The sequence below is a fragment of the Salmo trutta genome, chromosome 12, assembly GCF_901001165.1.
Source record: "Salmo trutta chromosome 12, fSalTru1.1, whole genome shotgun sequence".
NCBI classification, from domain to species: Eukaryota; Metazoa; Chordata; class Actinopteri; order Salmoniformes; family Salmonidae; genus Salmo; species Salmo trutta.
In genome coordinates, this window is record NC_042968.1 from 28,916,656 (window position 1) to 28,942,586 (window position 25,931).

Genomic DNA, 25,931 nt, shown 5'->3' on the forward strand with positions numbered 1-25,931 from the left:
ATATTTCTGCAGAGAAACGTATCTGGTGGCATCAAAGGAGATTACATCCAGTGGTCATAGCGGATTTGCTGTAGTTCATATGGTACTAATCTGTCCTCGCTTGGGGCTTTTATGACTTTCGGGGTGAGAGAGAGCGAGAGAGTGTATCTGACTGGTTTATTCCTGGATCCATGGAGAAAACTATTTAGCAGCCGCTTCAGTTAACAGCTGTCACTCGTTAAGAGTTGCTTATCCCACAGTTGAGGGGAATGCTTCCTAGATTTCAGCTAATATTACAAATTGCTGGTTAAGAAAAAAACATACGTTTACACAAACAGCCAAACCTAAATTGTTTGGGATAAAGGTTATATTTATATTCTACTGTGTATTATTCGCGCCATCATTTATGCATGCTCTTGCCATGTCTTACCCTAACAACGCAAAATGCGTCTGGCGTAAGAATGTCGATATGCACAAAATAAATCAAAATCAAAAACCGTCGCCCATTTTTAGCTCCCGTTGCGGATTTCAATTTACGGCACGTAGGATCACCGACAGTCAGTTAGGCTGTTACGAGGCATCTATTCAAAAAGACAAGTTTTGCGCTCAAAAGAAACAATAAACCATAAACCATGGAAAAAAGAAGAGCAGCATGCAGAACATGGATCGCTTTTATCCCTTCAGTATCTGGAAAGCTCTTCCTGTCAGACAACAGCCCATTTGTTATTGATCAAGTGTGAAAGTGACGGCTTCGTGTATTTAGAATAAGAAGAAAGTTGGAGTTGATCTACTGGCTCGCATGATATCGCCATCCAGGGGCTGGCGCACTGGAGTCCTACAGCACCGAGTCTTGTTAGAGAAAAAAAATAGAGAAATAGCGGGAGAGGGATTGTTAGTGAGAGAAAGAGAGGGAGAGAGGGAGGGGGGAAAGCGGGGAGAAAAAAAGAAAACATGGAGAGGGAGAGAGAGAGACAGAGAGAGATAGGAAGGGCTGTGGTATTAACCCAGCATAAGCTTGCCTTTTCCTTCGATGACTACACCCCGATAGGAGGAGCGTGAAGAACGTAGTAGGCGTCAGAATCCTCAATTTCTAACTTAGCATCTTGGCAGGACATTTTCCCAAGCAAAGCCCCCATCGGAAGGCAAAAAACTTCTTCTGCACGGCATGAGACAGAGTGAGCAAGTGAGAGAGAGATAGGAAAAATAGAGTGCAGCTAGCAAACACAGCGGTCAGTTGTAGCTGACTATCAGCGACTAAAAATCTATATCTAAGTCTATGTATTTGTTTATATTTGTACTTTTTACTACAATCATTTAGGGGGAACAGACAGCGGTCTGTTGATACGAGACTCCTATGACTGAAATCGGACAGTGCATGAGAAAATAAAGAGGAAAAGTGCGCAAGTAAGTGGGTTACTTTCGGGGCTTTCACCATGGCGTATCCTCAGGGCTACTTGTACCAGCCATCCCCTTCTTTGGCGCTGTATTCATGCCCGGCGTACAGCACCAGCGTTATATCGGGACCCAGAACCGAAGAACTTGGTAGATCCTCATCTGGCTCTGCTTTTGCTCCCTATGCCGGAACTACCGCGTTCACCAGCGCTTCGCCCGGGTACAACTCCCATCTCCCGTACAGTGCGGAGGCGGGAGCGGCCGCCACATTCGCTTCATACGTGGTGAGTGAGAGAGCATTGACTCAAAATTGCCGAGTTTTAAAAAAAGGTGGAAAATCTTATATTGTATTGTTGGTAGGCCTATGTGTAGAATTTAAGCACGGTACAAATGAGGCAAATGTATTTCTGGTTTAGCGTGCGTCTGTATTTTGCTGATGACTCTTTTACATTTGGGTAAGTTAGTTGTAAATAGGCCCAACCATTTGATGCAAAGAGGAACATGCAAAATAACTAATTAGGCTAATTAGCATGTTATTGTTCTTTGGATAAATGCAATTTTTCTGTAAATAATGAACAATGAAATAGGTCGTTGTGTTGAAGCAGTTTGCATACAATAACAAACAGCAAGCTCCCAACCTCGGTAGAACACATATTATATTCTATAGTTATTTGTTGGATAAGGTCCGTATTAGTCTATGAGAAATTACAAAGTCGTTTATTTAGGGCTACTCGGTTGTTTTTATGGGCATTGACCAAATGTTCGTTAACTTGGGAACACAGATCCTAATATTTAACATGTTCTAAATATGAATGTGAGTTGAGCACGCAGTTATACTCAAATGAAACCAGGTATATAGGCCAGCTGAAGAATAGTGGGAAATAATGATAGTAAAATCCTGTCTTGGTCAAATTATGAGAAGAGAAGAGAAGACATGGTAGGCCTGTTACGCATGATGTTAATGCTTCATCTAATTTGTAAATGAGGTTGCTTTCACTGCGCATAGATGACTTTGTGGTGGCTACAGAGTCAGCAAGACAGGCGCATCTTGAATACAAAAACGCACAAAGAAAAATAAAGTGGAGAACAATGTCCATCTGTGTAAAATGTAAAAAAGTGCATTGCTGACGAATCTGATGTTTGATGTATTGTAACCAACCTAAACGTCAGAGGTGTGTGTGTGTATGTGTGTGTGTATTTGTGTTTGTATGTGTTTATTATGGTGCCTTGTTATTGTTTGAAACTTATTTTGTAATGTTTTAATTGTTATGAGTCGTTGACAATTATCTGAAAAGCATTTTCTTTTCGACGGCTTTGTTTTCAGAGTTCTCCCTATGACCACACGACGGGCATGGCTGGGTCTATAGGATATCACCCCTACGCTGCTCCCCTGGGTTCATACCCCTACGGTGACCCGGCATACCGAAAAAACGCGACCCGGGATGCCACCGCCACTCTCAAAGCCTGGTTGAACGAGCACCGTAAGAACCCCTACCCCACCAAGGGGGAGAAGATCATGCTGGCCATCATCACCAAAATGACCCTCACCCAAGTTTCCACCTGGTTCGCCAACGCCAGGAGGAGGCTAAAGAAGGAGAACAAGATGACCTGGACTCCCCGAAACCGGAGCGAGGACGAGGAGGAAGACGAGAACATCGATCTGGAAAAGAATGACGACGACGAGCCTAGCAAGCCGACAGACAAGGGAGACTCGACAGACACAGAGTCAGGTCTGTAGAAAATCATCAATTTTTTATCGCAGTCGTTTCCACTCAGGGCGCAAAATGAATTGCTGGTTAATGGTGGTATATTATTTATAATGGGACAATTGCTTTAAATAATAATCACCTTGAACTCCCCTCGTTTGACTTATCATGTGCTGAAAATTGCTGGTGACGTAAAGTGTTTAGCATTCGATTTATCTTTAACTGCATAATAAGGCGGGCTGCAGCTGGTGCACTGGGCTGTGTATCGCCTAATGATAATTATTACGATTAAAACACAATCATTAATATCACGGTTTTCAGTAGCTGTATGCCTAGTTGTTTGCAGGCCTATTATTTATTAGCCGACTTATTATGATAACTAGGCCTATTATTATGGTAATTAGCATATGTGAACAAATATGAACGAATGAGTGCATGAATTAGGCGCCTATAACATATTGGTAGCCTATCTGTATCTTATGTCAATGTTATACATCTTTTTCACAGTAACTTAGCTCTTGTTTCTCTCTCACCGCAGATCATAAATTGCTGAACCCGGGGGACATAGTGTGCGACAGATTTAAAGAGGAGAATCATGGCAAAGAAACGGATCCCCTTCTGAGCGACTTGGAATTAAAAGACCAGGGGGATCGGACAGAGTTACTACCCGAGTCTGCTAAACCCACCACCTCGTCTCCATCCGCCATGCCTCGGGGAGGAACCGAGCTCGTTGCGCAAGACAAGCCGTCAGAAATGGGCCATGCGCCGGGCACGGTAAACAACAACGTGACGTCTGTCATTCACTCCTCCCCATCAGCCCCTAAACCCAAACTCTGGTCCCTGGCTGAGATCGCAACGTCCTCAGACAGGTGTAAGAGCAGCAGCGACGGGCTGCAGGGCCATGGGATGGGTCACAGCACAGTGATCACCACCAATGCAGCGTCACCATCACGGTCCTCCCCACAGTGCCCTCTCCCAAACAGCACAGTCCTATCCAGGCCTATCTACTACACGTCCCCTTTTTACCCGGGCTACACGAACTATGGCAGCTTTGGACATCTTCACAGTCACAGCAATCACGGTTCGGGCACGGGCTCCACGGCACATTTCAATGGATTAAACCAGACTGTGTTAAATAGAGCAGAAGCTTTGGTAAGAGAAAGCCAGAAAGGCAGAGGCCAAACGCAGGTAGATCTTTGTAAAGACTCCCCTTATGAACTAAAGAAAGGTATGTCAAACATTTAATACCTTGATCCCTTTCAAAAATCCATCGGACTTTTATTTATTATTTGTGGTTGCATTACAAAAAATAAGAAAAATAATAATAATAAAGGAAAATTCTGAGAACAGTTATTTTCTGAGTAAATGCTTATCTTCAAATCTTAGTTTCTGAATGGTTAATCCTAAAGATGTAACAAGAATGGTCTTCATCGCTGCAGTCGCCTGAGTCTATTTGTATTAAAGACTAATATGTATATTTAATGTAGCATTTTTGTATTTAAAATGGACAATACACTATCTTTGAAGTAAATTATGAGAAAAAAAATACACGTGTGCAGCGATTATTCTGGGGGAGCGGGAGAGGGGGGGGCAACTGTTATTATAAAATGTGTCAGAAGGGCTTGAAAGAGAAACACATTATGGAAAATGAAAGAGATATTTATCGATGGGATTGTGTTCTTTTATTCCGTGACAGGTGTATCAATTACATTTTCGATACAAAAAGAGCACTTCAACTTTATACAACATGAGAACATGTCGAAATTTCTCAAATTCTCGAGTGAAAAACAGATAGGCCTAGAGCCTTTTAGGTCTACCCAAATATTTACATTTTGGTGGGGTTTGGCCAACGATGTTGGCAAGAGTTTACTGAATATATGTATATTTCTGGCTCTGTTTCCTATTCCTTTCTACATGTGCAGTAGGAGGATACTTATGAAGGTGAATATGATAACAACGGCATAACTGGAGGCCCAGTCGTTTATTAACCCAATTACTTTCCAACCGCAACGTGTTATAAGCAAAGCAATCAGGTGGCGAACTCCAGTAATGAGTTCGATTTTATGCCAAATTTAGAGCTCATTACTATTTCCAAGGCGTGGCAAAGCTGTTAAAAGGACGCAACCATGCATTTATGGCTTCAGAGCACACTGGCCAGTTATATCATTAATGTTGGAGCCTCCTTAATGACGCGTTGGATGTGAAACACTCATGGTTAGGTTTGGACAGAAGGAGGATAGCAAGACTAGCATGTCAAGCACACAGTAAAGGCCACGTAGTTTCCAGGGTTTAATCGGTTTTAGTCAATAACCGAGCCTCTCAGTGTCCTCGAGGCTCAAACTCTTCCTTCCCACTTCCGCAGGTAGGTGTCACACTTGCTCCTAATTTCACTGGGCTCATTCTTAATCCGTCACGGAAAGCCGTCCCTGATCGAATGGCCTAGTTAAAATGGACCAAAGACTGGAAGGCAGAGAGAGAGAGAGAGAGAGAGAGAGAGAGAGCAACTTGAAATGGTCACAGTTATTACATGTTTACTGTAACAATACTACCAAGTGGGAAAACCTGAATATTACAATGTATTAACATGGGACAAACCATTTCCTTTCCAGAAATACAATACCGTGGTGGATTTTTGAGAGAGAAAAACATGTTAATGTGGCCTAATCTTCGAAATTTTGATTAAGGCTGATTTGTAAGATGAGACAAATGGTATCTTGATTTGGCACAGATATTGGGAAATGTTTTGAAAAAAAATCTGTTAATTATAGTCGAATTATTATTATTATATTATTACTACTAGTAATATTTGTTTTATCAGGTGCCAATTTTGTTTTGTTTTATGATCAGTAGTGAACCTTTAGTGTTTCTAGTATCATTATAATCAGTTGATCAACACGGGAGTACATTAGCTCATGGCTTCATGGAATTACTCCCAACATTTCATATATATTCCTGTTTCTATTTCTAACCAACTCAATCTTTGTCTTGATCATTTCTATTGGAAAAATATTGAAATAGGCCTACGTTTAATAATTTAGAATAATCTCAAGTAATAATAATAATAATAATAATAACAGTAATAATGAACTAGTGAAGTGGGCCAGCTTGCTCTTGTTTACTGCCTTTCATTAATCTCTATAGTTTACTTTCCGCACTCGAGTTGAAGCCTCCCCTGGGCTTTATATAATTCCCTTAGCCCTAATGTCCTCTATTCCGAGTCACACGGGCGAGCGACTGGGGCTTCTATTTTAATCTCCCAGAGTATGTGTGCTGCCTGGCCCAGTGATTGCAACACATCATCCGGCTAAATAGCATAATTATGTTTTTCTTTGCTGATCCCTCCAGGAATTGAAGTGTTCGATGCAATGTCCCCTAAGAAGACATCATCGTTTTTATTTGAAATAGGCTTTTTAAATGGAAGAAATTATTTTTCAAAGGGTCAATATATACAATTTCAGAGACGTAAATCATCTATATTCAGCTTAGGTAAATATTGAATAGTTTAGAATCGTTTATGTGTAACATTTAAAGCGGTGACACAAATACCCAAGCATTCCGATAACGCAATTTTACACCGCTCTCTATGATTCCAGGAATATGAGGCAAATGTTTGATAAATGATCATTTATACTGCTAAATTGGATCTTGAGACGGACATTGCATAGCCCATGGGCACGGAGTAATAAAACATGCTTGTCATGTTTGTCTTCTGCACTGTCGAAATAGCCCAAACGATTTGACCACATTTGTGAAATATCGTTTTGAGACGGAGTTGTTGTTTTGTTGTTCCAGAGATGTGCTGCTATTTAGTAATTCTCCTCCACGCAGTTTGTTATTCAAATCACGCCTAGAGGGACAGAGAAACAGGGCCTCTGTGGAGACTCATTCACCATATTGAGTATGTAAAAAAATACACATTATTATCATCATCATCATTATATATATTTATTGAAATAAATTATTATTATCATTATTAGGCCTATTATTATTAGTAGTAGTATTATTAGCAACTGCGGCTAAAGACAATAAAACGAATATATTTCATCCATAAAAAGGACTTTCCACAATCTTAGTTTGAACACTGATAAAATAATAAAATAAATCACACTGCTTTTTAGCGTTATAATGCGATCGTGCTATCGAGAGTGAGACCACTGAATCTGTCCGAAACCATTGTCAGTCCTGAATGCACGGAACAGGGGAACTCTGCAATGATCTAGCGCAACTTTGTTCAACTTCTTTCTCCCTCCCGTCTCTCTTCCAGTTGAACGGCTCGCTGGCTCATTGTTGGGAAGCAATGCATGGATACAATGTGAGAATGCCAAGTGAGGTTGAAACAGTTCCCATGTGTGAAGGAGGAAAAAAACATAACGAACCCAATTGATGATGGAAAAGAATAACCGATATATATTTTTGCTTTGTCGGGATAAAGGAAATATTGACATTTCATCAATGCATTTACGTCTACATTAGTTTAAATCTGTAGGTCTGGAGGAGGACAATATTGAACTGTTAAACTAATAAAATAGGATCGAAATATGCAAACGTGTTACAGTTTAGAAAAATTGATGTCTTAGGTCATTTCGATTTTCAAAATCGAAAACCCTTTTTGTCAACGCATGAATGCAACAAATAAAACATGCCTTTATGGATAATTATATTCAAGATGTATGGACAAATGACATTTTAATTTTTTTTTCTCCAAATCTAATTGTCATTTCAAGTGTAGGCTATCGCTAGGTGTATCAACTAAACATAACGTTGCGTTTGTACAGAAACAGACATGAAAAACAATGCCACATTCAACATTCATAAGCATCTCTACCCATCATGCACCCCAGTCTCCGGTGGTAGGAAAACTTCGGTGATATCAAGAGAAGATAGCCTAAACGGGTTCGGGTAATATTGCACATTGACGATAAATATGCAAATCATTGGTCTGTAAAGGAACGTTTTAAGGAGGGGGGGGGGGGGGGGAGTTGTAGGCCTACTAACTTTCATGATTTTGAAATGAGATCTTAATTGAAAAAATAAGCCTAGGCCTAAAGGCTACTGCGAGTTCAATCTTTCAATCGACTTCAAAACAGGCATTACAATGTCATACATTCTTTGCACTTGAAAATCTTATAGGAACGTAATTAGCATACACAAATTGCATTATGGGACATTTTCTTGATTTTATATAATCGTTTTTACCTCTATGGTGATATAAAGTTTCAAGTGTAAATTAAAGGTTTTTGTCAGGTTTCCTGTAAGGTGGAATCTATTGCACAACTACACAATTCATGATTGATTGCCTCAGTGTGAGGATATCTAGGGGTCCCGCAAACCATGTCACCAAAAACCAGAACCTGCTCATAAAGAAATTCCCAATTGTCCTTAAAAATTAACTCAAATGAAAAAAAAAATGTCTAGGCCTACATGATCCAACACATCTGCCATGACTGCAGTAGAGTAGACAATAGTCAAATTTCGCTCCAAGTGTAAAGAAACACCCTTCTATTTGACCTGCACACAGCTAACTTTATTCGGGACAACATCTGTGACAACCAAACAGTGTTGCCAAAAACACAACTGTTTGTTTTCTTCTTCTACTCCTTGAAGTGAACAATATGTCACTTCATTTTCCCGCTAGTTGGTATAAGAAAAAAGGGGAGAGCGAAAAGGAATCTGTCTGTCTGTCTTTTTGCAGAAAAGCAAAATATCGTTTGGGAATGGAGCTATTGTCGAGGCAATATCGAGGCATTTTGTCTTTCAGAAAATAATGTCTGATCAGCTCACCCGTCAACAGACGTCATCGCCCCCCAAACGCTGTCAAACAAAGCTGAAGTGGAATGGTCTTTCAGCTTTCAGAGGGTCTCTCTGGGAATACCGCCTTCTACTTATTTAATCACCATATCCCGAGAGCTCGAGCCTCTTCATTAATTATCGGCGCCAAAACATTCAGCCGAGCTGTTTCTGTGTAGGATGTGAGCGAGGCGTTAGCTCTGTTTTGGCGCGCATGGGACTCTATAGGGCTCGTGACCGCTCGGGATAACATTTTCACAAATTACCCACATTTTCCCCCTAAAAACCGAATCGGTGTCAGGACTCATCTGACGTGTGGCGTTTCGGTTGGCTTGGAAGATCTTCAGTGCAAAGAACAAGCAGAAGAGGTAAACTGAATGTTTAGATATATTTGCCACTCCTAAACCATTCATACTGGATGAACTTTTTATAGACCGGAGCACATCGTAAACCGACCCAGATGAAGTGGCAGTGGGGTGGGTGATTTACCACTATTAACCCCCACTCTACCCTCAACCTCACGGACTGTTTTTCTATTTTCCATGGAGCTCTCGGGGGAGAGATAACACGTGTAATTTCCAGCTGTCTGATGTTTTAAGTGAACCCCCAATACATAAATAAAACACTTCTATGAAGAAAAAACATTAACGAAGAATGATGAACTGTGAGGTGGTAGGCTACTTCTATAGCAGATTTAAGCATGATCTGGATTTATACGTGTTCTATCAGCAAATAATTATAATGCACATGGTTACACAACAATATGGTGGGTGAATGCAAGAAGGGTAAGGGGTTCACTTCAAAATGAAGAATTTGGGTATTTATGGGGTGTGTACTTCAGACCACATAAACCACACGAATTACCTTGTTAACGCCTAGGCAGATTTTAATGCAAAATCTGCAAAAATCATCTTTGACGTCTAATGTTTTTTTATTAAAGAACCTTTGTTTCACCTTTGCGGTATTTTATACAGCCTGCACTATCCTGTGGGTCGGACAACTCCGATGTGTTGGAGCAAGTTGTTAAAGTTATAATTTGATAAGGAATATTTAAACTAGGGGGAAAATCAATTAGACATTTTTTTAATAAATATAATTTGTCGACTATTTATTTAAAACTTAAAACATACAAATACAAAAGGTAATTAGGCCAACTATATAAATAATATGCAAATGTATTATTTATTTATTTTGTATCATTCATTTTTATCATCTATGTTATTATCATTATACAATTAATTCAGTAATTACTTTTTCAAATGTTTAACTTTTTAAAGTATTTCTACAAAAACACACTTCATACCCCAGAACATCTCAAGCCACTGATAGCACCTTGACTCCCGTAAGTCCTGCCTATTGAGCGGTCTGTTCTGACAGCAGTGTGGTCTAAGCTCCTGACCCTGTGACTGGAGAAGGCCCCTGTTCAGTGGCCCTGTAAGGGCTCACTGTTGCTGCATGCTGGGGGCCTCTGCCCTGCCCTGGAGGAGGTTGCATAGGCTCTGGCTACTGGGTACCTGCACGCACACACGCACACATACACACACACACACACACACACACACACACACACACACACACACACACACACACACACACACACACACACACACACACACACGCACACACACACACGAGGCAGGAGGGAAGTATTGTGGCCAGCCCCTCAGCTAAGCACTGATCACAGAGCAGTGTATAAAGAAGCACAGTCTGGAGGAGCAGAGGAGACGCCAGCACACACAGATCTTGGCTCATCTGGTCCTCCCTGTGTGAGTGTGTGTGTGTGTAACCAGGCCCCTCCCTGTGGTTACAGGACTGGATATATCAACCACTGAACTTTGTCATCCTGCTGGCTACTTTTAGTGACACACCACAGCCACAGGATGGGCCTTTAGCTCTCTACCTTCCTTCCAACAGGTTCAGCCCAACCTCACTTTCAATTCGTGCATATATGTAGATAACGTATTTCAGCAGATTTCGTGCAGGTTTGATATAGCAGTAGGGTTTGGAACAGAATTTTGCAAGATACCTGATAATTACATTTTATTGAACAAAACATAGCTATGTCTAAAAAAACACACAAAAAACACTTGGTGATATATCAGTTATTTCAAGCACCTTTTCAAAAGGAAATCCTAATCACAAGTCTAACAATAGTTAATAAAACCATGAGGAAACACCTTTAAAGCAACACAGCAGCTCTAATACAGATAAGACCCAATATTATTACATTATTAATGGCTCTGATGAAGATTGATGAAGTGTTTTCTTTCAGTGACTTCAGAGGGTCCAGGAAAGGGGGGATGAGAAGGAGGAGGGGTGGAGGGTACCACGCTGCCTGACTGTTTATTTACATTTGCCCTTTTTAAATGATCCCTTTCTGTCCAACATCTGGTCCACATTAGCTCACCGATATCTGTCCTAATGACCGCTCCGTCTGATGCCTCTCTCCTCTCTCATACATACACATATGCACGCACACACACACACACGCACGCACGCACGCACACACACACACACACACACACACACACACACACACACACACACACACACACACACACACACACACACACACACACACTTGAATGTATGCACACACACGCACACACACGCAGGCACGCACGCACACACACAAACACAGACACACACAAACAGGCACAAACACCTGGGAGACTTTACCCTCCTCTCTCACACCAGCACCTTGGAAATAACTTTTCTCTCTTTCCTTCTTGCCCTTTTTGTTGTGCTCCAAGTCAACCATTTTCTCTGACTGCATCCCAAATTGTACCCTATTTTCTGTATAGTGCACACATTTTGATCAGGGCCCATTGGGCTCTGGTCAATAGTAGTGCACTATTTTAGGGAATAGGGTGTCATTTGGGATGCAACCCCTGGGTTTGGTGTAGCCTGACGGATGCAAATGGCCACTTACTTAATTGGATCAGTTCCCAAGATGGAGATAAACTGGTGGTGCTTTTTGCCAAGTTATTTTCAGCTGCGTTCAGTTCAGTGGTGTGTGTAGAGAACGCTAATGAGGAGGAGAGAGGAGACACGGCAGCATAGCTGTCCTCAGTCAGAACTCTGAACCAGACTTCTTCCCTGAAACACAATGAGGAGACGGGGACGCAGGTCCCCTTGTGTGACACCACGCTCTACATTCCAATTAAGAAGAGTGCCTGTTGATGATGCAACACAGGAGCTGTCCAATCAAATGACAGAACACGGAGCGCACCAATCTGAGCCTGCCTGCTCTTTCAGGAACAGGTAGTGGATATTGTCATTCAACAGATAAATTAGTCTGGGAATGAAATTGAAATTCAAACGGTGCCTAACACGGACAAAAAAGGAAAAGGAAATCTGTTTCATTCCATCCTGTCTGTGTCTGCTCGTGTTGCGCTCGCTTAATACCTGGGTGCTTCAGACATTAGCAGATGATTATGGATGCAAACATGGATGCCGTCATACCAGTTCTGCTGTGTTGCCTCCCCAAAATCAAGTGGTGGCTGTATGCCTGGGGGGAGAGAGAGTTGGCTGAGGTTCCCTAATTAACAGGGTGGTCTACAGCCTGGCCCAATAGGTAATCTCATCAGAGCAGGGCTTTAAACAGATAAAGACCACCCTCCTCTCATCTCCCTCCCTCCCCTATGTCCCCTCTCCCTACTCACAGCCCCCACCCCAAGGACTCCCTCTCTCCCCTCCCTCCCCAAACCTCCAACCACGCCACAGTCAAAGTCGCTAATACCTGGAACAAGCAAACATGGCTAGTGACATACCAGGGCTCAAATAAATCGATTGACCTCATTTTCAATAACAGTGCTATTTCCAGACAAATGGATGATTTGTTGGCCCCATATAAAACGGCCATCTGGATGGAGTGTACAGTACAATACATGTACAGTGCAGTAGGTAGCAGACCTGGGTTCAAATACTATTTTAAATATTTCAAATACTTTTGAGCGTTTGCTTTGGCCTGCCTGGATTGGCAGGTAGGCAAGGTTTGCACTTTTCAGATTTTTTAATTGGTTCCATTGTAACAGGCAAGCGCAATCAAACCGATTTTAGGTATGTGAAATTACTTCAAATACTATTTGAACCCAGGTCGGGTAGCTATACATCACCCGGCAGCACAGCTGGCACAGTCTGAAGCTAGAAGGTTACAGTTAGCATCATCCCTGCCTTAGCATCTGGCTGAAGCTAAAATAAACCAATACCGGTGAGGGGATTATGCACTAACTGAATTTAGCACAATCTGGTCTCAATCATATTAGGCCATAATCCCAATCAATCTTGACACTATTCTGATCCAATCCAAGCCAGCCCTGCATCCTTCATAGACATAATGTGTATTTTATTCAGTTATCAAGTCGCTTTGTAGCTCTGGCCCCTTTTGTCTGAGATATAAAGAGAAAAAATGATTCCATAACAAATCCATGAGAGAGCTTCAGCTGTACCACACACTGTCCTTTTGTTTTGGGGGGCTGAGATCGGCGGCATCGTGGTTCACACTAGCTGCACTGCCTGCACTTGAGGTTTTTAAAGACATCTGATTTATTAGCTTGTCAAGGGAAGCATTGTTCAAGAAGGCAATCAAAAAGCACTTACCTAGCTGAACTAAAATTACTGCTTTTTCACTGGCTAATTTGTGTAACTCCCATGGAGGGGGCTGGGTAAAGAGTTTGATGAGGCATAAAATGATGATTAATGAATTTATTGCCCCACTGCTCATCAAAATGTTGTAGTATATACTTCTCCCTTTTTCCTCTTTCATGTCGATGGTGTCGGGGAGACCAGAGCGACTGAGAGAGAGGGACAAGAGAGGAATGGTTTAGTGCTGGCCCTGGTCGCCCCCCTAGTCCTTAACCTGTGTGACCTGACAGGTATGTGAATGTAACTGGGGCTATGCCAGCAGACTGGGAGCACAAAGGACAGTTTAATAGGAGGTTAAACTGGAAACAGGAGTAAATCTGCTGCAAGGGAACATGCTCTCAACTTTCAGGCTCTGATCACTTTGTGGGAAAAGCCAGCAGTAACCAGATCCAACAACGCCACCCCTCCACCCTCTCTCTCTCCCTCTTTCTTTCTCTGTAACCCCTCCCTTCTTTAGCCATCGAAAGAAGAAAAAGCCAGTGAGTGAGCAACAAAACCAGCAATGAATTAATAAAAAATCAATATGAACACAAACTATTGAGGAAACAATCACCTTTTTGTGAATTGAAAGAGGCTAGCGTAGGAATATGCCATTATTGTGTTCACACACACACACACACACACACACACACACACACACACACACACACACACACACACACACACACACACACACACACACACACTCATTCCAAATTATGATTAACGATGGTGGGTGTAGGGGGTGGTAGCAGGGGTAGAAGAGCGGTCACCATGGGGTCAAAATCACTTCTGCATATTTGCTAAATAAGCCTCTGTCTATCTCCCCTGTACCTCCTCCATACACCCCTCTCCCATAACTCCCAGGCAATACATCCCTCTGTCTCTCAGTTCAACATTGTATAGATGTTTACACTTGATTACTCCACATGCCTTTCTCCCCTCTTGCTCTTTGGGCAATTGTGCTTGATTATGTCCTCACTTGTTCACCATCGCCGGGAACACTAAAGAATGCATTGTTTCTATGCACTGCAGATCCCCCCTTGGAGCTCTCGCAAATATCCCCCGATAGGCCTGTTTCTGCATTCACAGATTCATTAGGTTGGTCTCTTAAATACATCAAAGGGCTTCCATTCACACAATAAACTGATAAAAGCAATTATAACCCAATGTTGTATGGTATCTAGATCGCATGGGATGGAGCATTAGATAATGAGCAGGCTTGATGACATAAGAATTCTGCGAAAGCTCTCTCTCTTTCTAGAATAAATATTCTGCCTTGCATGCAAGGTTTTACTTAACAGTATAGTATGAATTATCATAACAGTGATGAATGAAGTACAGCAGTATATGGCGCATATTACAGAAAAAGTTAAATTATTTCTTATGATTGATATAAACTCCTCACAATAGTCAGAGGCCTACTCAACACAGTTATGCTTAAAAGGCTTGTATATGTTCAACATTAAATGTTACCACTTACATTCCTTTAAATATTAATTTCCTTCATGCATTCCGTCATTCCCTTTGACAGTGGTTGAAGAAGGGATAGGCGGGGCTTTATGAATGTGATAACCTAATTTACTGAGATGCATGGAGGAGATGAAATACATTTGTCAAAAAGGAGAAATTAAAATTCTCTCTGCAGCACTGAGTGCCTGATATTACCTCTCCCTCTCTCTCTCTCTCTCTCTCTCTCTCTCTCTCTCTCTCTCGCTCTCTCTCTCAGCAACCCAATCAGCATATGCAGATAGATCATATCCCAATACATTTTTCATGAGCATGTTTCATCGTTATGCGGGATAAAAAGGAAGAGGCGGGAAGTGGTTATTAAACAAACGATTGAATCATCAGACTGAGAAATAGCTTTAAAAATAAACTTTCTGAGCAAATGTTTTGCTCCACAATCCGTTTAAACTCTTTAACAAATGTGCATATAGTCGAACCCAGTTCATTATACAGCATGCATTTGAATGGGAGCAGTCAAAATGGAATACCTCCTCTATCAGGCTATTGCTAAACATGATCTTTTCATCAAAGATTGTCGTTTTTTCACCTACGATTGAATATGATTGAGATCGTCCACACAATTTTTCTCAAATTAACTCAAACAAATCCCAGCTCTACATATTATGCAAAGGTTGTAGAAATGGTCAATAGTTTGCAATTCAAAATGTAATTCCTCTAAGAAGATAGTAAAGTTATTATATCTAGTTCCAACCAGAAAATACATCCCTGTGGAATTCTAATAGGAGTGTTACTTGCATATAATTTACCACAGTAACACAGTAGTCCTAATCTTCTGAGCGCTCTGGGGGCTGGCCTGTGTGTGGGGGTGTGTAGGTTCATACACAGTACCTGCAGCCAGTGGCTGTCATCACTTTCATATTTAGCTCAGTTACTGCACAAACACAGAGCAGAGCTGCATAGAAACTACTTTAAATTAGCAACAGAACACTGCCTGCTGCATGTGAAATGTACCTGCAAGTCAGCATTTCATTGCACTGTGTACTCCATGTACAGTATATTATGTATATGACAAATAAACAAACTTGAACTTGAAGTGAATTTGCTGGCAATGACTTCTTTTCAATTAATCTGCAGTTTGTTCAAGATCAAGACAGATTCATCACTGAAAACAATGATAGAGGAATTCAATATCGCTAAAACAAAAATTATATTATTAGTTTTTACTTCACACAAATTACAGTACCTCCGTACCAAGAAATACTAGGCTTATAAAATACCCAATATTTACACTACCATGTTTGTGTGTCTCAGCAAATTCACCCGAGAGTTGAAATGCTCCTCTGTGTCAGATGGGAACACACATTTATTACCACGCAGGGGACGCTCGTTCCCTCTCTCTCTCTCCTCTCTACCCCCCTTCTCTCTCTCCTCTCTCTCCACCCCCCCTCTTTCTCCTCTCTACCCCCCTCTCTCTCCTCTCTCTCCGCCCCCCTCTCTCCGCCCCCCTCTCTCTCTCCTCTCTACCCCCCTTCTCTCTCTACCCTCTCTTTCTTTCTCTCTACCTCCAGTCCTTGACCTGTGGACTGACTCTTCCAAATGCACTGTGTTCATTAGCAGGTCACCCACTACACCTCCCGCTTCACCATCATTAGTAAATACATTCAGTATTGACACACATATAAAATATAAAAACCACTGACACATTATGTCATAGAGCAGTTTTACCCAGAGGGCAATGTGGGTTTCAGTCTCAGCGTCCCATTACACCAGCCCCAAGCCTTCCACCTGCACCAGTCGATAGGGAGTAAAACTCTGATTTACGGTCAGAATCACACGGACAGAAAACCCTAAAAGACGTATTGGGGCTCAGCCGCATAATATGTTAAGGTTAGACAGTCCTAGTTTGCACGCATAATTGCTTTAATGTGGGCTATTAAGCCTAAGTGCATATGATTTTACTGTTTGCCCTACATTCGACCTGATGATTACGTTGATCAATACATATGATTTGTAAGTCGCTGGCCATCGATCGAATAGTAAAATGTTTGACCTTGGGTAAAGGAGCTCTTACTGCAGGCCAGTGACACTGAGAGGAAACAGGAATGCTGGGCGACAAAATAAGAGGACAGGACAAACATGGCTGCTATTTCTAAAGACACACAGACCCAAAATGTACTGTGTTGGTTCTGATATTTCCTTTTCACTTGTCCCTTTCCAACACGCCTCCAGCAACTATGGTGGATGCGTAAACATCCTAGTGCAGAACAGTCTCTTCAAATTATGGGTGATTGCTGCTGATTTCAAATGTAAGAAATACAAAATAAACAAAGCTTCACAGACAATCAGTAAAAAGTCCTAGCTGAGTCTGTTCAGATCCCCAGGGAACCTGTAAAGTTCATAATCAGCCTGTACAGCTCTGTGGTGTTACACACACACACACACACACACACACACACACACACACACACACACACCCTCCCTCCCCCTCTTTCTTAAACATGCACATCTTTAATATAGAGAAGCATCACACCCCAAATCACTTGGTAACATTCAAAAGAAGGCTTTGTGTGGCCTGGGAAGATATACTGCTTGAGGCATAATTAATAAGTCTAGTTGTCAGAATAATTCATATTCTATGAAGGCAGATTGAATTTCTGCAGGCAGGGTGATGCAGACTCAGAGAGGAAGAGACAGGCAGAGTGATGTAGAGAGTGAAGCATAGGCCCTTACTGGGCCTACTGCCTGTTACAAGAGGACCTTACTGGGTACACTACCTGTTGTATTAGGCCCTTACTGGGCATACTGCCTGTTACATTAGGCCCTTACTGGGCATACTGCCTGTTAAAACCTCTCTGGGGTATGTGAGACACTAGCGTCCACTCGCCAACAGCCAGTGAAATAGCAGAGCGCCAAATTCAAAACAACAAAAATCTCATAATTCAAATTTCTCACACATACAAGTATTATACACCATTTTAAAGATAAACTTCTTGTTAATCCAACCACAGTGTCCGATTTCAAAAAGGCTTTACGGCGAAAGCATACCATTAGATTATGTTAGGACAGCACCTAGACAAGAAAAACCACACAGCCATTAACCAAACAAGGAGAGGCATCACAAAAAGCAGAAATACAGCTAAAATGAATCACTAACCTTTGATGATCTTCATCAGATGGCACTCATAGGACTTCATGTTACACAATACATGTATGTTTTGCTCGATAAAGTTCATATTAATATCCAAAGAACCCATTTTACATTGGCATGTAATGTTCAGAAATGTTTTGCCTCCAAAACCGCCGGTGAATGAGCACATCAATTTACAGAAATACTCATCATAAACGTTGATAAAATATACAACCGTTATGCATAGAATTAAAGATAAACTTCTCCTTAATGCAACAAATGTGTCAGATTTCAAAAAAGCTTTACGGCGAAGGCACCCTTTGCAATTATCTGAGTACAGCGCTCAGTCACCAAAACAAGCCGTACAGATACCCGCCATGTTGTTGAGTCAACAAAAGTCAGAAATAGCATTATAAATATTCTCTTACCTTTGATGATCTTCATCGGAATGCACTCCCAGGAATCCCAGTTCCACAATAAATGTTTGTTTTGTTTCGATAAAGTCCATATTTATGTCCAAATACCTCCTTTTTGTTTGCGCGTTCAGTTCACTATTCCAAATGCAGAAGGCGCAGATGAAAACTCCAAAAAGTTGCATTACAGTTTGTAGAAAAATGTCAAACGATGTATAAAATCAATCTTTAGGATTTTTTATCATAAATCTTCAATAATATTACAACCGGACAATTCCTTTGTCTTCAGAAATGAAAAGGAACTCAGCTCGCTCTCACGGCCGCGCGCATGTCTGAGGTCATGCCAATTTTCCAGACACATGACTGAATCAGCTCTTATTCTCTCCCCATTCACAGTAGAAGCCTGAAACAACGTTCTAAAGACTGTTGACATCTAGTGGAAGCCTTAGGAAGTGCAATATGACCCCACAGACACTGTATATTGGATAGGCAATCACTTGAAAACTACAAACCTCAGATTTCCCACTTCCTGGTTGGATTTTTCTCAGGTTTTTGCCTGCCATATGAGTTCTGTTATACTCACAGATATCATTCAAACAGTTTTAGAAACTTCAGAGTGTTTTATATCCAAATCTACTATAATATGCATATCCTAGCTTCTGGGCCTGAGTAGCAGGCAGTTTACTCTGGGCATGCTTTTCATCCGGACGTGAAAATACTGCCCCCTACCCCAATGAAGTTAAATCATGCCCTTACTGGGCATACTGCCTGTTACATTAGGCCCTTACTGGGCATACTGCTTGTTAAATTAGGCCCTTACTGGGCATACTGCCTGTTACATTAGGCCCTTACTGGGCATATTGCCTGTTACACCAGGCCCTTACTGGGCATATTGCCTGTTACATCAGGCCCTTGCTGGGCATACTGCCTGTTACATCAGGCCCTTACTGGGCATATTGCCTGTTACACCAGGCCCTTACTGGGCATATTGCCTGTTACACCAGGCCCTTACTGGGCATATTGCCTGTTACATTAGGCCCTTACTGGGCATATTTCCTGGCTCTAGCTTCTCTCCATACGGTTCCTTCATTTGAGTGTTATGCTGCGTTTGGAAGCGAGACACACAGACACTCCAGATCAGGGCTTTGGAGTGGGAGTGACTGGAACAGAATAGATAGGCCTGTGCTGTGTACATTGACAGATGGCTAAGCAGTGGAGCTATCTTAGGCTATACTCTTGGAATGGTTTGAAACATTCTTTGTGTTTTGGCAATAGAGTAGTGTGATATGTGATCCATCACAATGAATGAAGCAACAGTGTTTAAAGAGCAAAGGATCTGTTTTTTTTTTATTCTTGTTGTGTCGCGTTTAAACTGATGGCAATCAGATACCCGTACTTGGCCTGAACACCTGTTTTCCCAAGTAGAATGTCCCTGTCATATGTACTAAATGGCAAGACACTGTAAACGTCTAAGTATCTCTCCATCCTTCATTACCTATATCATTCCATATCGGTCTTTGTCTTTGTGTTGTTCTCACAGCGTCTCTTTCGCTCCACAGATGGTGTGTACGTGACTGTGTGTGTCGGCATCTGTGCATGAGGCTGTGTGTGTGCCTACAAGCTTGCCTGTGTGCGTGCTCACTTGTGAATAGTGTGTGTGTGTGTGTGTGTGTGTGCGTGCGTGCGTGCGTACATGCATGTGTGCTCGCGGATGTGTCAGTATGTTCTTGTATGCATACGTTGGTTCATGTGTGTGTTCTCAGTCTACCTGTGTTAGAGCCAGGTGCTGAGGGACCGATTAGGAGGCATTGGACCTGGATCAATAGAGAAAACATCAGAGAGAATGTGAATTCCCAGCTTCATTAGTCAACTCTGTGTCTGGTCAATGAGGTGGTGTTAAACACCTTCACTCCTGTGTACACCAGATTAGCACTGTCTGACGCCATCCAGTGTAATGTACTGGGTGTATAAGGAGAAATGGTGTAGAGGTATCCTATGCGTGTTCATGCGATATTAACACATTGTTAAAGGTTCTACACATTCACCTAGCTACCACAAAGAGGATACATTTTTTTTTTTATTCTAGGTGTAACACCTTTAGAGACTTCATACACATATTTAATTAATATTATACACTAAGTATACAAAACATTAAGAGCTCTTTCCATGACATAGACTGATCAGGTGAATCCAGGTGAAAGCTATGATCCCTTATTGATGTCACTTGTTAATAAATCCCCTTCAGTCAGTATAGAAAAAAGTGAGGGGGCAGTGCAACTCAATATTAGGAAGGTGTTCCTAATGTTTAGTGTACTCAGTGTACATTTCAAGTGTTGAAGAGTGATACAGGGATGTCTTCTGTCTCCATATCTGTTAATTAACGGCATCTAAATACTCGCAATGAAAATAGTGTTTTATTAACAATGTGCACGAAGTCATTTGATCATCTCAACTCTTTCTGATCTCCCTGTCATACATGTATGTCACCTTAGATGTTATTGTCCATGTATTAACTTGTATTAACTTGTCCAGCATCTCGCGTTTCCTCCCCAAGCTGACAACTGAACACAGATATTTCTGACCAAGGGGTGGGTCAAAGTTGGAGTGGATTCCATCTGCTTTCTGTTTATGTGTAAACCCAACCAACAAGCTAGCTGCTAGGGTAACAGGAGCACCTCACAGCAGCATGATCAAGCATGGGTAGCATGAGTACACTACACAGGGCTATTAGATGTAGAGTGATACGGTTGAAGCTGCTTCTTGTGAACCTCACCGCCACTCACCAGTTTACTGTTGAGGTGAGCTCTGGAATACCAGAAAGGTAGCCACTCGAATTGAGGTGGGTGGGTGGGGGGGTTGTACGACACACACAACACTGGATAGTTAGCCCAGCTGTGACCTCATATTCCCAACCCGGTCTCTTGCTAGCCTCCGCCCTGTTCAGTTAAATTCTGATGCCATTCACTTCCCTCAATCAAGCTCCAGACGAGACATGTGTTGTGTTTGTATTAGGCTGCATCGTCTCCCTGCCTCCCAACCTAGTTATTAACCCAAACAGTAGCTGTCACTTGTTTGTGTTTCAGTTTTAATTGCATCTGGATGTTATGTCTCATGTGAACACAGACATTAACATTTCTCTTGCATGGTATAATCAGTTGTTCAACCACAATACCATACAGACAGAACAGAGACGGGAGGGGAAATAACCACATGCAATCATGTTTGCTGCACAAGCACATTTGGGTGAGGCCTGAGTGTGTTTGTTTGTGTGTGTGCATTTGTGTGTGTTTGTGCATGTGTGTGTGTATGTGTGTGTACTGGGATCTAAATAATGCCTCTATAGGCCTCCTGAGGCCTGAGATTGGGTTTCAAACCCACACAGTCTCTATCACACCCCTCAATAAGCTCTGTGTTTTTAATAAGGGCAAATTCAATCTGTGTCATTTTCTCCCGACCCAAAAATATCCAGTGTCATTAAATCATCCCATGACAATGCACTCTCTCTGTTCAAAACCAAAAGACACATATCATAAGACCATCAGTCAGTGAGTACAGCTCCTGGGTGAGAGACAGTATGACATGTATTGTGAATCATGATGCAAAAGGTAATGGAATCAATCTATCTATAACAGGCATTCTTCTGTTCAACGCAATGACGACAAAGACCATGATGCTACCTGTGCCAGAACAGACATGTGATATGACATCTGAGGTCCCTGGTTTCTCTGAGAGCCTCTCTACTCCGTATATGACCATCAAAGACTTCTCTCTCTCTCTATGGCCATTCAACAATTCTGTCAAAACCATTCAGATCTGTCCAGTTGCTACATTCAGTGCTACAGATGTAATACTGAATGTAGTACTGAATTTTTTATATAAATAAATTGGACGAACTGCAAGCATGTATATCTTACCAACTGGACATTAAAAACTGTAATATCTTATGGTTCACCGAGTCGTGGCTGAACGACGACGTGAATAACATACAGCTGGTGGGTTATACACTGTATCGGCAGGATAGAATGTACCGGCAGGCGGTCTATGTATATTTGTCAAAAACAACAGCTGGTGCACGATATCGAAGAAAGTCTCGAGGTTTTGCTCGGCTGAGGTAGAGTATCTCATGATAAGCTGTAGACCACACTATCTACCAAGAGAGCTTTCATCTATATTCTTCGAAGCTGTCTATTTACCACCACAAACCAACGCTGGCACTAAGACTGCACTCAAAGAGGTGTATAAGGCCATAAGAAAACAGGAAAACGCTCATCCAGAGGTGGCGCTCCTAGTGGCCGGACTTTAATGCAGGGAAACATTTGTGGTTGAAAAATGTGTTTTAATGACTCCAACCTAAGTGTATGTAAACTTCCGACTTCAACTGTATATATATATATATATATTCAGGGAAACTTAAATCAGTAATTTTACATATATATATATATATATATATATATATGTTTCCCTGCATTAAAGTCCGGCCACTAGGAGCGCCACCTCTGGATGAGCATTCAACTGTATATATATATATATATATATATATATATATATATATATATATATATATATACAGTTGAATATACAGTTGAAGTCGGAAGTTTACATACACTTAGGTTGGCGTCATTAAAACTCAATTTTCAACCACTCCACACATTTCTTGTTAACTATAGTTTTGGCAAGTCGGTTAGGACATCTACTTTGTGCATGACACAAGTCATTTCTTCAACAAATGTTTACAGACAGATTATTTCACTTATAACTCACTGTATCAGAATTCCAGTGGGTCAGAAGTTTACATACACTAAGTTGACTGTGCCTTTAAAACCTGTTGGGGATAGGGGGCAGTATTTGCACGGCCGGATAAAAAACGTACCCGATTTAATCTGGTTACTACTCCTGCCCAGTAACTAGAATATGCATATAATTAGTGGATGTGGATAGAAAACACTCTAAAGTTTCTAAAATTGTTTGAATGGTGTCTGTGAGTATAACAGAACTCATATGGCAGTCCAAACCCTGAGACAAATCCTAACAGGAAGTGGAAATCTGATGTGTGGAATCACTTTCAAGCCTTTGTCATTGAAACACACAGGGACTTATTAATCATTTAGCACTTCCTAAGGCTAGATGTCAACAGTCTTTACAAAGTGGTTTGAGTCTTCTATGGTAGAAACTGACCCAAAGAGAGGCTTGGGAAGTTGGTCACAGGGGGAGGGCCATTACTACTATGACGCGGGCGCCCATGGGAACCCTTTTGTTCCGAAACGTTTAGTAAGACAATGCAATCGTCCGCCTCGAATATTATTGAAGCTCTGGTTGAAAAAGGCCCTAAAGATTTATGGTATACAACGTTTGACATGTTTGAACAAACATAAATATATATTTTTTGCACATTCGTGACGACAAGTCCAGCGCGCCTCGTACATTATGAGTAGCCTTCTGAACGCGTTAACAAGAAGGAACTATTGGGACATAAATTATTAACTTTTTCGAACAAAACTACATTTGTTGTGGACCTGGGATTCCTGGAAGTGCCTTCTGATGAAGATAATCAAAGGTAAGGGAATATTTACAATAGTATATTTGATTTTAGATGGTTCCAAGATGGCACGAACATGTATCGCCTAGCCTATTTTTCTGAGCATACCACGTCGTTTATTGCAAAGTGTGATTTCCCAGTAAAGTTATTTTTAAATCTGGCAATGCGGTTGCATTCACGAGATGTTAATCTATAACTCTTTGAATGACAATATTAAATTTTAACAATGTTTTTGAATAGTAATTTTGTAAATTGTAGCGCTGATTCACCGGAAGCATTTGAGGGAAAATATTTTCTGAACGTCATGCGCCGATGTAAAATGATGTTTTTATATATAAATATGAACTTTATCGAACAAAAAATGCATGTATTGTGTAACATGATGTCCTAGGAGTGTCATCTGATGAAGATTGTCAAAGGTTAGTGCTGCATTTAGCTGTGTTTTGGGTATTTGTGATGCATGCTAGTTGCTTTGAAAATGGCAGTGTGATTTTTTTTGGCAGGGTACTCTCCTAACATAATCTAATGTTTTGCTTTTGCTGTAAAGCCTTTTTGAAATCGGACAACGTGGTTCGATTCAGGAGAGGTGTATATATAAAATGGTGTAAAATAGTCATATGTTTGAGAAATTGAAGTTATAGCATTTATGAGGTATTTGTATTTCGCGCAACGCAATTCCACTGGCTGTTGACTAGGGTGGGACGCAAGCGTCCCACGTTCCCAGACAGGTTAAACAGCTTGGAAAATTAAATGAAACTGCTTGGAAAATTCCAGAAAATAATGTCATTGCTTTAGAAGCTGCTGATAGGCTAATTGACATCATTTGAGTCAATTGGAGGTGTACCTGTGGATGTATTTCATGGCCTACCTTCAAACTCAGTGCGTCTTTGCTTGACATCATGGGAAAATCAAAATAAATCAGCCAAGACCTCAGAAAAGAATTGTAGACCTCCACAAGTCTGGTTCATCCTTGGGAGCAATTTCCAAACGCCTGAAGGTACCACGTTCATCTGTACAAACAATAGTACGCAAGTATTAACACCATGGGATCACGCAGCCGTCATACCGCTCAGGAAGGAGACGCGTTCTGTCTCCTAGAGATGAACGTACTTTAGTGCGAAAATTGCAAATCAATCCCAGAACAACAGCAAAGGATATTGTGAAGCTGCTGGAGGAAACAGGTACAAAGTTATCTATATCCACAGTAAAACAAGTCCTATATCAACATAACCTGAAAGGCTGCTCAGCAAGAAAGAAGCCACTACTCCAAAACCGCCATAAAAAACCCAGACTACGGTTTGCAACTGCACATAGGGACAAAGATCACACTTTTTTGAGAAATGTCCTCTGGTCTGATGAAACAAAAATGTTACTGTTTGGCCATAATGACCATCGTTATGTTTGGAGGAAAAAGGGGGAGGCTTGCAAGCCGAAGAACACCATCCCAACCGTGAAGCATGGGGGATGGCAGCATCATGTTGTGGGGGTGCTTTGCTGCAGGAGGGACTGGTGCACTTCACAAAGTAGATGGCATCATGACGTAGGAAAATTATGTGGATACATTGAAGCAACATCTCAAGACATCAGTCAGGAAGTTATAGCTTGCTCGCAAATGGGTCTTCCAAATGGACAATGACCCCAAGCATACTTCCAAAGTTGTGGAAAAATGGCTTACGGACAACGAAGTCAAGGTATTGGAGTGGCCATCACAAAGCCCTGACCTCAATCCCATAGAAAATGTGTGGGCAGAACTGAAAAAGTGTGTGCGAGCAAGGAGGCCTACAGACCTGACTCAGTTACACCAGCTCTGTCAGGAGGAATGGGCCAAAATTCACCCAACTTATTGTGGGAAGCTTGTGGAAGGCTACCCGAAACAATTGACCCAAGTTAAACAA

The 25,931-nt window shown here is 41.5% G+C and overlaps 1 protein-coding gene across 1 annotated transcript; it reads left to right on the forward strand.

The window, feature by feature from the left end:
• Positions 1-991: 991 nt before the first annotated feature.
• Positions 992-4,623, forward strand: LOC115203306 (iroquois-class homeodomain protein IRX-5-like). The gene is made up of 3 exons (XM_029767881.1): positions 992-1,655; positions 2,696-3,101; positions 3,616-4,623. Exons 1-3 carry the CDS (start codon positions 1,413-1,415, stop codon positions 4,320-4,322), a joined length of 1,356 nt encoding a protein of 451 aa, XP_029623741.1. The 5' UTR covers positions 992-1,412; the 3' UTR covers positions 4,323-4,623.
• The last annotated feature ends 21,308 nt before the right edge of the window (positions 4,624-25,931 follow it).

Bases quoted from the DNA above. Each gene is read 5' to 3' on its own strand.
- LOC115203306 (XM_029767881.1), top strand. From the start codon at position 1,413: ATGGCGTATCCTCAGGGCTACTTGTACCAGCCATCCCCTTCTTTGGCG. The intron at 1,656-2,695 runs GTGAGTGAGAGA...CTTTGTTTTCAG, and splicing joins CCACATTCGCTTCATACGTG to AGTTCTCCCTATGACCACAC. The intron at 3,102-3,615 runs GTCTGTAGAAAA...CTCTCACCGCAG, and splicing joins CTCGACAGACACAGAGTCAG to ATCATAAATTGCTGAACCCG.